Source organism: Pan paniscus, chromosome 8, assembly GCF_029289425.2.
Source record: "Pan paniscus chromosome 8, NHGRI_mPanPan1-v2.0_pri, whole genome shotgun sequence".
NCBI lineage: Eukaryota > Metazoa > Chordata > Mammalia > Primates > Hominidae > Pan > Pan paniscus.
In genome coordinates this window covers 29,736,044-29,751,502 of record NC_073257.2, presented here as the reverse complement: position 1 = coordinate 29,751,502, position 15,459 = coordinate 29,736,044, and the positions used below count along the sequence as shown (strand labels likewise).

General features: G+C 36.4%; 1 protein-coding gene across 1 annotated transcript in view; it reads left to right on the top strand.

Annotated features, from left to right (window-relative positions):
• CUBN (cubilin) overlaps positions 1–15,459 on the top strand; it is a 314,944-nt gene that overhangs the window by 230,416 nt on the left and 69,069 nt on the right. Inside the window, exons 50-55 of the mRNA XM_003831178.7 lie at positions 1,450–1,621; positions 2,721–2,927; positions 5,011–5,160; positions 7,491–7,612; positions 8,100–8,325; positions 9,766–9,953. Coding sequence (XP_003831226.3) covers positions 1,450–1,621; positions 2,721–2,927; positions 5,011–5,160; positions 7,491–7,612; positions 8,100–8,325; positions 9,766–9,953 — 1,065 coding nt within the window. The remainder of the gene's footprint in view (positions 1–1,449; positions 1,622–2,720; positions 2,928–5,010; positions 5,161–7,490; positions 7,613–8,099; positions 8,326–9,765; positions 9,954–15,459) is intronic.

Here is a 15,459-nt window from a genome sequence, read left to right as displayed (position 1 = left end):
TTATTTGACCTTCAGCAAATTACATCATCTTTCTGGATTCTGGTATCTTAATCTGGAAAACAGGGATACTGTTATCTGCCTGGGAGGGTGTTTTGTTGATTAGATAAGACAGGCTGAGTGGATGATAAGCAAAGACTGGCATTTTTGTCTGCTCAGTAAATGATAGCAAACTCTTCTTCTGGTCCAGTGAGCCAGAAGACACTTTACACCAGAAGCCCCCAGAGAGCTAAGTTTGATTAATTATAGTAAATTTAAAGAGATGACATCTTTTGTTGTGGAGTGCATTCTCCTTCTGCATAACTGCTAGTGCCATAGTCTGAGTCATTATTTCTAATCTTGAGTCATTCAAATCCTTTTAAAAATGGGAATATCAACCATTCAATCAATGAATTATTGTTCAGTTATTTCATCTAGATTTTTTTTGAACTGTGAAAACCAGTCATGCAAATTCATTTGATTTTATAAAGCATTGGAAGAATAGTTTGCGAATTGTTGTAACTATGTGAATGACTACAGCTATTATTTAATATTTTAGAGTCAATAATAATCCATTATTGGAAATTCAAATAAGTAAGAAAATTGAAGCTTTGAATCCATAACTAATGAGGAAAGAACTATTATGTTTAATTGCAGATGGAGATTGATTTTTCAAATTACTTTTCAAGGTATTTAAAAATATCTGCTTGCTGGGTGCTGTGGCTCACACCAGTAATCCCAGCACTTTGGGAGGCCAAAGCAGGTGGATCACCTGAAGTCAGGAGTTCAAGACCAGCCTGACCAACATGGTGAAACCCCATCTCTACTAAAAATACAAAATTAGCTGGGCATGGTGGTGCATGCCTATAATCTCAGCTGCTTGGGAGGCTGAGGCAGGAGAACTGCTTGAACCTGGGAAGTGGAGGATACGGTGAGCCAAGATCACACCACTGCACTCCAGCCTGGGCAACAAGAGCAAAACTCTGTCTCAATAAATAAATAAATAAAAATTAAAGTAAATAAAGAAAAATATCTGCTTTATTATGTACATGAAATCATCAGAAACTGATATTTAAGCTTCCCTTCCAAGTAACAAATGTCCTGATGCATTGTTAAGAAAAACTGCCCATCAGTGAGCTCTGCAGACCACATTGTAAGCACAATGGCTCATCTCCTTTACATTGAGAGCACAGTTTCCAGTTGCAAAGTGTATAGCAGCTTTTAATCTATCACCACATGGCAGGAAGGCATTACTGCAATACTTTCATTCTAGTGAAATCACCCTGAAGTCACAAAATGTGCTCGGGGTAACAGTGGCTTGTGGCACTGCGATAGAAACCTGCATTGTTAGGTCATTCATTTTGGGGCAGGGTTCCCATAAAAGGAAGTGGGTCTGGGCTGGGAATATCACCTCCTAGGAAATATGCAGTAAGATGGATTGTGTGCCTGAAGGTTAAACTCTTTTTCCAACAGGTATTCAATGGCATTAGAAGTAACTCACCCCAGCTAGAGAAACTGTGTAGTAGTGTGAATGTAAGCAATGAGATTAAATCTTCAGGAAACACAATGAAAGTCATTTTTTTCACGGATGGATCCAGGCCATATGGCGGCTTCACTGCTTCCTATACCTCCAGTGAAGATGCAGGTAATGTAAGATGTTGTAAATGCCCCCCATTTTAATCAGGGGCACTGCAGATGCCCCCAGCTACTGCCAATGGCAGCAGAGCCATCCATTTTCCCTTTAGTGATACTTGGAATCTTTGACATAAGACAAACACACATAAGCAGATCAAAAACGCACTGCAGACAGAAAAAAAGCTTTCTGATTTCAGAAAGAAACTGCCATAGTGAATTTGAAACTTTTTAATGCTATTAGGTTAGCTTCTAGCACAGTTTCAGGTCATGTTACCATGAGGGTTGGTGACCTATTCCGTAGTCCCTGGTCAATTCTTTTGTGCTGAAAGAAACCATCTACCTCCTAGAGGGTGACTTAGTCTCAGAGAGTAATTAATTTTGCTGGGGACAGAACAGGCTTTATTGTTTCTAGTCATCTATCCACACACATATTTCCAGTGAAAATAAATGGGAGGTTTGATTTGATATAGAATATTCCAAAATTAAGCAAGATATGGCCTCTAATTATAAATATCCTCCTATTTCCTGAATTGGGTTCAAAATTTTAAAGGGTTTTAAATTTTAGAAGTGGGAGTGTTTTAAAATTTAGAAGTTTTAAAATTTAGAAGTGGGAGTGAATATTAAAAGAAAAACGCTAAGCTATTTCATTGGTACAAGAAGCATCTGTTCCTTTATTAAAAAGGGGCAAATTAATGGCAAATTAATGTCCTATTATCTGTTTGATTTAAAATAATTTATTAGATCAAGTGGAGAATTGCTAATCAAGCCATTAGGACCTGCCACCATTATATTTATGTATTCCTCTAAAGTAAATATTAATGAACAGTAGGCCTCAATATTTGGACCTATTGATACAGAGCCAAACGCCCACCACTTAATCTACAGCAACAGGAAAATAGAGAAATTGTTGATTTTTGCACATCTTTCCTTTATAAACTTGCAGAAACTTCCATAATTTGCATGCCTTTTACCCATAAGCTTGACTGCATCTAGAAAAACAAATCAAAGCAGTAATGTTGATGTTTTAGTTACTGTTCCTGTATTGTTTATCTCTTCTGTTGTGGCCTGAATCTTACTACTACTTTCTCTGTTGCCTTCTGTTTTCTTAGTGTGTGGTGGGTCTCTTCCAAATACTCCTGAAGGAAACTTTACTTCTCCTGGCTATGACGGAGTCAGGAATTACTCAAGAAACCTGAACTGCGAATGGACTCTCAGCAATCCAAATCAGGAAAATTCATCCATTTCCATTCATTTTGAAGATTTTTACCTAGAAAGTCACCAAGACTGTCAATTTGATGTCCTCGAGTTTCGAGTGGGTGAGTTCCATCTAAGAATGCATTCTCCCATTTATCTACAATATTCTTTTTATCTTTTTTGTTGTTGTTGCTGCTGTTGTTGTTGTTTTGAGACAGGAGCTTGCTCTCTTGCCCGGCCTGGAGTGCAGTGGTGTGATCATAACTCACTGCAGCCTCAACCTCCCAGGCTCAGGTGAGCCTCTTGCCTCAGTCCCCCAAGTGGCTTGGACTACAGGTGTACACCACCACATACAACTAATTATTAAAATTTTTTGTAGAGATGGGGTCTCCCTATGTTGTCTAGGCTGGTCTCAAACTCCTGGCCTCAAGTGATCCTCCCTCTTTGGCCTCCCAAAGTGCTGGGGTTACAGGCATGAGCCACCACGCCTGGCCTACAATATTCTTCTTATGCTTGGAGACTACTAACAATGAAGGGAGTCAAATGGCTCTAACATAGGTACACACGATCCAAAAGAACTCTGTTCAAAGCCATAATTCTGTGTGCCCAGCTGAGGAAAACGAACCCCAGGAACAGTGAGTGAGGCAGATCACTGTACAACTAGACTCTGTGTTACAGTCACTTCGTTTCCTGGCATGTGACTTTTGCCGAAGTGAGAGTCCACTACTATCAAGACTCCTTTCCAAGGAGACTGGGACTTAGCATGCTCAGCATGTGTTGGCAGTTTCCTCAACTTCCAGGATTTATGAAGGCTCTGTGAAATTCTCCTGAGGCCTTAGGAGTTAAAAGAAGTTTTGCAATATACCAGATGGAGAAACACATGGAAGCTATTTGGGGAAATAACCCCAAAGCAGTCATTTGTCTTGGTTTTCGTGATGGAAAAGGATTGCGGTGTACTCAATAAACCATAATTCTCTTAAGAATTTTTAAAACTCTGTATTCAAAGAGGATGAATCAATTTTCTTTCTTTCCCATGGTCAAGGTGTAGGTTATTCATTAGGTTGCTTCCATGATTATGCTGACATGTTTTTCTCAGTAAATAAACAAGTAGATAGAGGAAGACAATAATATTGTAAATAGTACATAATCATCCATACTGTAAAAGTTTTGCTGAGTTCTGTGTAATCCCAAAATTTAAAGAAAAGGAGGCTGAAAGCAGCAGAAGCTCATCAGTTAGTTGGTGAAGTCCTTGGGAAACTGAGAGGTCAATGTTAATTACCTTTGAGAACGTGAGCGACAGAATTTTCAGGAAGGAGAATTTGATAGAGCCTGTACCCACGGACCAAGGGCCTCAGCCAGAGAGTCCTCCAACCTCCCTGAGGCTGAAGAGTCTAAAAAGGCTTATAAGGGAAAGGGAAGTTGTGGTTTGAGAATGTTCTCCATGGAATTCTGATAAACCCTCACCCCCTCTGCCTGGTTCAAAACCACGGGCTTGTGGTATTAAGCAGAACAGCTGTATCTCAAATTTCAGTCAGCTAAATGCTGTCTTCTCTTTATTTGCTCAGGTTTAGAGGCAGTCAAAATACTATATATCATTGATTTAGAAGACCAGTGATGTTTATCTGACAGAATAAAAAGAAAGCAGATAAATGAGAGCTCTGTTGGTGCTCTGTACATGTTCATCAAACCCACGAAAAGTAATCTTCATGAAAAATATTAGGCTCAGATCTGACAGCTCTTGGCCTGAATGCCAAATATTGAGTCCATTTCAGTTGATTGAATATAGTGAAGAAATCTTTCAAATTTTAGGCAATGATCACTTTATCTTGAGGATATATTTTATCACTGTTGGTATTTATATTTCCTACACCCTACAAAAGGTGTGTCCAAAAGTGCTATTTTAATTCATTGTATCTCTGTTTAGATATGCTGAAATAACTATGAAAACACAAATTGGAACAAAATGGTGTCCATCATAGAGGTTCATTTCAAAATTGCTTTGATTTTTTTGTGTTTGTTTTACCCCCTTGGAGGGACTTTCTGTTGCAGTTAACAGAGACACACAAACATTGTGCAATGTCTGCTACTAAATCAGAATTTAAATGTGTGTCAATGAATATCTTGAAATTTGTTTTTATCAAATTCATTGAATGTATTTCTCAAAAGCTGTGTCAATGATGGCACTTGGTATATTATTTTGTTCAGGTGATGCTGATGGGCCCCTGATGTGGAGACTTTGTGGTCCTTCAAAGCCTACATTGCCATTGGTTATACCTTATTCTCAGGTATGGATTCACTTTGTCACCAACGAACGTGTAGAACACATTGGATTCCATGCAAAGTATTCCTTTACAGGTAAGAATTATAATTAAGATCTTGATAAAATTACTTATAAAGATTAATGATTTTTTCCCATAAAGATTTCATATATATTTTGTTAGATTTATTTCTACATAGCTATTAGTTTTGTTAATATTATCAATGAGATTTTCTAAATTACATTTTTTAATTGGTTGTGGCTGATATCTAGAAATTTTATAATTTGCATAATTTAAAATTATTTAATTTTAAAATTATTCAATAATAAATTGCATAATTTTAAAATTATTAAATTTTAAAATTATCCAATAATTATTTAATAATTAATAATAATAAATAATTATTAATAGTAATTATTATTTAATAATTTTAAAATTATTTTATAATTTGTGTAATTATTATAAATTTATAATTTTGCATACATGTAACTTTAGTCCAAAGATCTAGCTATCCTCTTATTAGTTTTAATGTGTTGTCTATAGATTCTCTTTGATCTTTCTGTGTAAACTTCTGCAAATGTTAGTTCTTTATGCTTTCAGTCGTAATAGTTAATTTCATTTTCTTGCATCCTTTTGCTAGCTAGGGCCACCATCGAATATTGAACAGAAGGAATGATAGCATCTTGTTTCTGACCTGGATGTGACTGTCTATGACATTTTATTATTAAATATATTGGTTACTCTTAAGTTTCCAATAAATATCTTTTGTTAAAGAAAGTCCCTTCCATCCTTAGTGTGAAAAAGCTTTTTTTAAATGTAAATGGGCATAAGATTTTATCAGATGATTTTCTGCATCCATTGAGATGATTCAACTTTTTCTCCTTTCATAAGTTAATGTGACGAATTATATGAAAGATTTATTTCTCTTGGTAAACCATCCTTGCATTTCTGGGATAAATCCTATTTTGTCATGATGTGTGTTTTATACATATAATGGGTATTATTTGCTAGTGTTTTGTGTTGGATTTGCATATGCAACATTCAGAATTTGTGCTGGAAAACCCAGCCCTACTCTTGACTGCTTCCCTTGGCAATGGGAGGTTTTCTAGTCCCTTTTCACGAGCAAGCCAGTTTGTTTAGATTCCCAACTTCATGTAAAAGTCTCAATTCCAGTCCTTCCTTCTGTGGAGACCCAGAGACCTATCTTCTCCTCCTACCCGGTCATCAAAACCTCAGAGCCCAACCCTGGGACCCAAACCTGCATTCTTTACCCTCTCAGACTTCACTGTTTCAGTTTCACTCCTCTCACTTTGAGTACACTTACTGCTGCTAGATTTTGGAGAGCTGCTTTTCTTTCCATTGAGTTGGCTATGAATCAAAATACGTTTTAGTTATGGTTTTATCTAACATTCCTTTGTGTTATAACCAAATGGCTGGTTGAAGGAGTGAAATTGATTATCTACTCACTCAACCATCTTGCCAGTTGATTTTCCTTCATCAGATTCAAAGAAGAGTCAGGTTTCAGTAAACAGTATTATTTGTATTGAACACCAGACCATATTATTCTTCAGAAATGTATTTGTTTTTCAATTTTCAATTTTCTATGCTAATACCATATGGAATTTTGTTATTCCTAAACTTTTACCCAATTTTACTTTTCTTCTATTTAATTTCATTTATTTTATACATATATATACATAAAATATACATATACAAAGAATATTCAAAATATATATATACAAATATATATATACTATATATACACAAATATATATGTACTATATATACAAATATATATACTATATATACAAATATATATATACAAATATATATAGTATATATAGTATATACAAATATATTTATACTATATATACAAATATATATACTATATATACTATATATATACTATATATACTATATATAATGTGTATATATATACTATATATGGTGTGTATATATATACACACACTATATATGGTGTGTGTATATATATATACACTATATATGGTGTATATATATATATGGTTTTTTTTTGAGATGGAGTCTTGTTCTGTCACCCTGACTGGAGTGCAATGGCATGATCTCGGTTCACTACAGCCTCCACCTTCTGATTCAAGTGATTCTCCTGCCTCAGCCTCCTGAATACCTGGGATTACAGGCAGACACCACCAAGCCCAGCTAATTTTTGTATTTTTAGTTGAGATGGGGTTTCACCATGTTGGCCAGGCTGGTCTTGAGCTCCTGACCTCAGGTGATTTGCCCACTTCGGCCTCCCAAAGTGCTGGTATTACTGGCATGAGCCCCCATGCCTGGCCTTACTATGTTTTTAATCACAAAATCTGATGGTTATGATTACTACTTACTTTGGCATTATTGGTTCTTTTTTTTACTTCTGTTTTATTGAGAGGGTTACCAATCTCATTTCAGATTGTGGCGGAATACAGATAGGTGACAGTGGAGTGATCACAAGCCCCAACTATCCAAATGCCTATGACAGCCTGACCCACTGCTCTTGGCTGTTGGAGGCCCCACAAGGGCACACCATCACTGTGAGTGCTAATGACTGGGTGAAATGCTTCTGAGACAATAGAACCACAATAGCCTGTCCTGCATGAAAATGGAGCTCTTTTAGTAAGCAAGTGATTAGAGAAGGCTTTGATTCTACAATGAGATCACTGTTTTTCCCTAACATTTTCTCACTAGAGCACATACATTGGCATTTATTATTAATGAAGAGTGAAATCTCTTTTTTAAGCATAGGGAAAGATATACGCAGAAGATAATTCTGCGTCTTAGAGAGAAGTGTATTCAGTTTCTTAATATGTGTTGCCATCTCAAACCAGGGAAATGTCTTTTCTCAAAATTTCCAAGAGAACCTTCAATAAGGAAAAAAAAGTAGAGGGGAAGGGAGAATTAAATAAGAGACAAAAATACAAATTATAAAAATTAAAACAAAATTAAACGATTTGTAAGGGCCTTATCTTCGTAACGGTTGATAAAAGCTCACTGACAACCATTTTCTTTTTTCTCCTGCAGCTCACATTTAGTGACTTTGATATTGAACCCCATACAACTTGTGCTTGGGACTCTGTCACTGTCAGGAATGGTGGGTCCCCTGAATCACCCATCATAGGACAATACTGTGGAAATTCAAACCCCAGGACAATACAGTCAGGTTCCAATCAGCTGGTCGTGACTTTTAACTCAGATCATTCATTGCAAGGTGGTGGATTTTATGCTACGTGGAACACACAAACTTTAGGTAAAAGAAATGTTTGCTCCATTTGATTTTCTTTTTAGTGATGTATATTATGAACTCATAATATGTACATTTTGTACCTACTTTACATCAGGCTTAATTCTAAATATTTGCACATGTCATCTCATTCAGCAACCCTGGTGGGATAACACAATATCAATACCTCACGTCTCTATTTTGCATGGGCAGAGACTGAGGAAGCATGGGTTGATCATTTGCCCAGATACATAGCCGATAATTGGTAGAGTTGGGATTTGAATAAAGGCAATTCAGTCCAGAAACTTTGATCTCAACACTTCATGATGCTGCCTTCATCGGCAAAAGGGTATGGCACAACCTGGGAATCTCAAGTTAAGAAACATGAGTTGGAATCCCAAGTGCTTGAAAATATTTGGAGCCTAAAAGCAGAATGCTGAGTGGTGAGCTGAGGGCAGGAAAATAAGTCCACAACATAAAGAGCCTTGGTTTATATGTTATCCCTTGAACAATGGGAAACTGTTGAAGAGTTTTGAAAAGGAAGGTGACAAGATGAGATTTGTAATTTAGAACAAATGCTGTAGTGAATGGGTCCTGGGTCAAAATATGACAGATTTCATTTTAAAAGAATAGTTTTTGTGCATAGAAAGTATAAACATTGTGAAAATTCTCAGAAAATACAAGGACTTTTATCACATACTTTATTAGGGATTTCTGTAAATCTTGTATATTACACAAGACAATTCTTTCTGGTAGAGTCACAGTTATTATGAAGCTCTTTGTTGACTGAGTCAGACTTCCCCTGGTTAACAACCACTGGCTGTTATTGAAGTGAGAAGGGAGTTTTAGGTGAATCCCTGATTTCCAGGGGTTTCACAGCAAAAGATTCGGAGAATGCCTCTTTAACTTCATTTTGTTTTGTATGAAAATTCTAGATTTTTCTTCCTTTGAATCTACGTAATTAATTTTGATCCATCAGTCAGTTTCAATATGAATCAATCAGATTGCTTAATAAAAGAATTTTCCCCAACTCAAAATCACTTTCTCTAGTCCACTTGGAGTAATGTTGCAAATGGAGTGTAGAGTAATATTCTCATGTGTGAATGGTAATAAAATACAGAACTTAGCATTGCCAGGTTACATATACTACATAGGCTCAAAGAGAATAAAAATACAGCTCCTGTTTGGAGACAGGATGGAAATCTATCCTCTCTATGGCACGGATTAGTGTTCTTGGTTGAATTCAATATCAATGTAACACAACTGTAACAGCTGAAATTTTCTCTCAATTTAACTCACCTTTCCATTTATGGAGAGAGCTTGCTGTGCACCTGACTGGAAGATGATCACTTGTAAAAAATGATGAATTGAAATCTCACATTTAGAAATTTTCCTTCTGTAGCAGTCTTGAGTTTCCAAAATTACTTTCCTTGCTGATTGATGGCTTTTTACATGGCAATATTGTAGGTTGTGGTGGAATATTTCATTCCGATAATGGTACAATCAGATCCCCTCACTGGCCTCAGAATTTTCCCGAAAACAGCAGATGTTCCTGGACGGCCATTACTCACAAAAGTAAACACTTGGAGATCAGCTTTGACAACAACTTCCTAATCCCCAGCGGTGATGGACAATGTCAGAATAGCTTCGTGAAGGTTAGTACACTTGTTCATTTAATTGGAGCCAAGTTGGTTTTGTGAACATTAGTGTTTAAGCTAGAAATGATTCATTGTCGCTCAAAGTAAGAAAATTTTGCTGCCTGGATTCCTTGGATGAAAAGTGAGAAAGTGAGAAACCTCGACTGTTAGGAGTTAGAATTTCTTTTCTTTCTTACTTTTCTAATAGATCCTAAAGGGAAAAATGCCCTTTATAATGTAGGGCACTACCACAGGCAAAATTTAAAGCATGCCACAAAAATTACGGAACGTTGAAGGAGCAGCTAATGCCAGCCTTCACCTTGGGCATTAAGACCCCACAGTCTGAAAAAACCGTGAGAAAACCATGTAAAAATGATGGGAATGGGGCATCAGGAGAGCAAAGCTCTTTCAAAATCTAAAGTTATAAATGATGCTCGTGTGGCAGTGGCTTGTCACTTTCCACTGACTTGTGACTACGATGACTGTCTTAGAAATTCATTTCATCTGTACTGTTTTGCATCTTCCAAGTTATATCTCTAAAAGGTTGTGCCTTTTAGAGAAAGAGTGCCTTATTTCCACTGTGCCTTTCCAGTGGAAATAACACTGGTCACGTTAGCCCCTCCATTCATGTCTGTCATACCTACCACCTGCATGTTCTTCTCTGAGCTACTTAAACAATTGGCCTTTAAGTTATTCAACTGTAAAATGAAGAGCATGATTCCTTCTTTAGTGGGGCTGTTTTAAGCATTGGAGGTAATACGATGTAATAACATAGGTAGTGCTAAGTACTTGGAATTTAAAGTCACTTGATGAGTCAAAGTGGCTTTTATTGTCAGTGTTATTACTTCCTATCAACTCTCAAATGATGTTTTATATCTCATTGACCCATGCTTACTGTTTAAATGAAAATCTCATATGTGTATAACATATGTATATAATAAAATACATTTAATATACACTTAATGGCTTTTTCCATGAACTAAATGAACTCTCTTCTCATGAAATGAATCAATATGAAGTATTCAGACTTAAGTAAAACTTTCAAGTGCTCCAGTTGTAAAACTGGAATGTGGAAAATGGCCTAGGCTCATTCCTTCTCTGGATTGAATGGGGGTCCCTCTGATAACATCGGGCAAGCCCAACACTGCTGGCGAGTGGGATGGATTAGGAACCCTGCGAAAAGTAAGTGGCCATGGGAAGCACTCGTCTTCTCCTAATGGGCCCGAGATGCTTGTTTCTGCCAAGAAATGCTGTGTGGGTGGACGGAACCAGTAAAGGGACCCAGCTTCGGCAAGCAGCCCCTGCAGGAAGCCACTTAACACCTGTAAAGCTGAGATTCTCTTTACCCACCCAGAGACACCAGGGTAGGTGGGACTGGAAAAATGGGTCCCAGTCACAGAAAGGGGCCAGTCTGGGAAGCCTCTTTGTCCCCACAGGCCAGACATGCTCCTCTTCCACCCAGAGACATTGAGGAACCCGGGGGTAGTGGTAGGGGAAAATTACTATACCCTTTGCCTTCAACTGAGAAACACACAGAGTCCCTCAGGTAGCACCAGCAAGAACCAGTGAGAGCCCTGGTAGCACCATGTAAACCAAGCAGACCAGAATTCCACCACACAGATTCTGAATATTGAAGAGCAACTGGAACTGTAACCCACAAAAAGTGCAAGGCCACGTGGTAAACATAAACAGGGTGACAGCCTGCTAAAATAAAAGATTTGAATAGGACCCAAAGTTCCCTAACATAATAAATGACATGTGCTGGGTACAATCAGAAAGAACACGTCGTATCAGGAATCAAGAACATCACAACTTGAAAGAGAAAAGAATCAAGTGATGTCAACAGTGAGATAAATCAGATGTTGAAATATATGACAAGGATGTTGAAGTAGCTTCCATTAACATGCTTCAACAATCACTGACGAGCTCTCTTGAAACAAATAGAAAATATCAGCAAAAAAACAATGGTTACAATAAAGAACTAAATAGCAATTATAGAACTGAAAAATACACTAACATAAATAAAGAACATGCTGAATAGGCTCAATAGTAGCATGGAGATGACAGAGAATAGAATTAGTGAACTTGAAGATAGAACAATAGAATTCACCCAGTCTGCACAACAAAGAGAAAATAGACTGAAAAAACAAACAAACTAGATCAACACAGACTTAGGGACTCATGGACAATAACAAAAGATTCAAAATTCTCTCAAAGGGAGAGGAGAGAGTGCAGCTGAAAGAACAGTCAAAGAACTACTGGCTGTAAACTTTCCCAAATTTGGCAAAAGAAACACACCTATAGGTTCAAGAAGCTGACTGAACCTAAACCAAGATAAACACAAAGAAATGTAAGTTCAGACATATCTTAATTAAACTTCTGAACACTGAAGGCAAACACAAAGTCTTGAAAGCAGTCAGAGAGAATTGGGACATTACCTAGAGAGGAAGACCAGTTAGAATAAAAGCAGATTTCTCATCTGAAACCATGGAGGCCCTAATGAATTGACAATATATTCTTCAAGTGCTGAAACAAAGGAATTGTCAACCATACATTTTATATCTGGAAAACTATCTTTCAGGAGTAAAGAGGAAATAAAAACTTCTCATATGAAGGAAAACTAAACAAAATTATCACTAGGAGACCTACCATTAAAGATGGTCAAACAGAAGTTCTTCAAACAAAAATGAAATTATTAAGGAACCGTGGAGCATGAGAAAAGAAAAAGGAATGTGGAAAAAGCAAAAATATGTATACATACAATAGAATATCCTTTTCCCCATAAAGCTTGTGAATCATATTTAATAAAACAAGAAATTATAATGCCCTCTGATACTCAGTATAATGATATGGAAAAGTTGAAAGGGGACCTAAATGGAAATCACATTTCCACAAGTGGTCAGATGTGGATGCTGGTAGACTACTATAATCACATAGGCACATTGTCACACCCAGAACAACCACTACCAAAACTGTGTGAAGAAATGTACAGAAAAATGCTAATATCAATCAAAATGGAATCCCCAAGATATCAAGAAAAGAGAAATAGAGGACCAAAAAGCAGATAAAGTAAACAGAAATTATATAATAAAATGTAGACACAGAACTGATATATATCAGTATAATTGTAAATAGTTTAGTTAGACCAATCACAATACAGGTTATCAAGCCAAAACATGATCTAAGTGATAATAAACTGATTTCAAATTCAACCACATAGGTACATGAAAAGTAAAAGGATGGAAAAGGATGTCATGCAAAGGTTAACCAAAAAAAGCAGGAGTGGATATATTTATATCTGATGAAGTAGACTTTAGAGTACAGAAAATTACAACAGAAAAAGAGGAATCTTACATAATGATAAAAGGATCAATCCACCAGGAAGACATAATGATCCTCCTAAATGTGTATGCACCAGACAACAGAGGCACAAAATACATAAAGCAATAACTGATAGAGCTAAGAAGAGAAGTAGACAAATCTTCGGTTATAGCTGAGGACTTCAACACTCTCCTCTCAGTAATTGATAGAACAACTAGAGAGATAAATGACAAGGATATAGAAGAACTCTACAAAACCGTCAGTTAATAGGATCTGATTGACATATGTGTGTGTGTATATATATGTGTGTGTGTGTGTATATATATATATGTATATATATGTAAAATACACCACACAGCAACATCAGAATACACAATTTTTTAGGAACTCTTGTAACGTTCCAAGGTAGATCATATCCTGAGACATCAAAAAACCTCAGCCAAGTCAAGGAATTGAAATACAGAGTGTGTTCTTTGACTATATTAAAACTGAACTAAAAAACAATAACAGAAAGAATATCTTATTAAGCACTGAGCTGAGCTGGAGAGAACTGAGCTGCCAAGTGTTGGAGCAGCTAATTAAAACAACAGGCCAAAATGTAAGTAACAGTCCTGTCTTTCATCATTTTCTGCTGTGGTGTAAGAGGCCAAACAGGAGAAAGCTCTGTCTCCCTCAATCGTCCATTTTTTCCCATGGGAAGTGCCTGGTAAGAATCAGATGGATCAGTGTAGATATAGAAATGGTCTCATTGCCAAGTAAGCCCCAAACAAATATGTGCAGGATCTGAGTGCTAAAAATGATGAAATGCTGGCATAGACCTAAATGAAAGAGACAATTATATTTATGAATTGGAAGACTCAACATAGTAAAGATGTCCCTTCTCCCCAAAATGATGGATAGGTTTAATGCAATTCCTATCAAAATTTCTCCAAAGTCTTTTGTAGGCATAGACAACTTTTTCCACAACTTATATGAAGGCAGAGACCCTTCAATAGCTAAAAGAATCTTGGAAAAGAAGAATAAAATGGGAGGAAGAATTCTACCTTACTATTTACCTAGGCTTACTTATCTTAGTTACAGTAATCAAGACAATGCGGTATTGGTTGAAAACCCAGATGAAAACAGAACACCTAGAAATACACTCACACAAACATCCTCAATTGATTTTTGACAAAGGTGCAAAAACATTCCAATGTAGGAAGAATGGTTTTTTCAACAAATGGTACTAGAGCAATTGAACATCCACAGGCAAAAAATATGAATCTCAACCTAAACCTCATATTTTGTAGAAAACCTCACTCAAAATAGAAGATAGACTGAAAAGTAAAATATAAAACTTCTAGAGAAAAAAAAAATAGCAGATGTCTTCAGGACCTGGAGATAGGCAAAGAGGTCTTAGATGAAACAGCAAAAGAATGATTCATAAGAGAAAAAATAAAATGATAAATTTTACCTCATTTAAATTAAAAATCTTATGTCATGTGAAATATTTTCATCCAGTCTGTAGCCAGCCTGTTCATTTTCTTCACATAGGCAATGTACTACTATGTAAAATATATAAAGAACTCTCAAACTCAGCAGTAAAATACAAACAATTCTATTAGAATATGGACAAAAGACATGGACAGATATTCCACCAAAGAGACTCTACAGATGATAAATACCAGAAAAGATGTTCAACGTCATTAACTTCTGGAGAAGTATGAATTAAAACCACAGTGAGCTATCACTACACACCTATTCGAAGACAAATATTTACCAATTGCATAATATTTACCAATTGCACTCTGGGCATTTATCCGAGAGAAATGAAAACTATGTTTACACAAAAACTTGTTTACGAATCTATATAAATAGCACCTTTATTTGTAATAGTTGAAACCAGCACTAAGGCCTTTCAACAGGTGAATGGTTAAACAAATTGTGGTACTTGCTTACCGTGGAATGTAACTCCTGAATAAAAACAAACTATTCATAGATTAACAATCTGGACAAATCACTGAGGGATTATGCCAAGTGAAAAAAGGCAGCCTCCAAAGATTACATGCTCTGCTGTTCCATTTATATAATATTTTGAAATGATAGTGTTTTAGAAATGGAAAGCAGAGAGCCAGAGGTTAGAGAGAAGGCAATGTAGGAGTAAATTGTATGTGGTTATAAATAACAAGAGCAACTTAGGGATTCCTGTGGTATTGGAATTTCA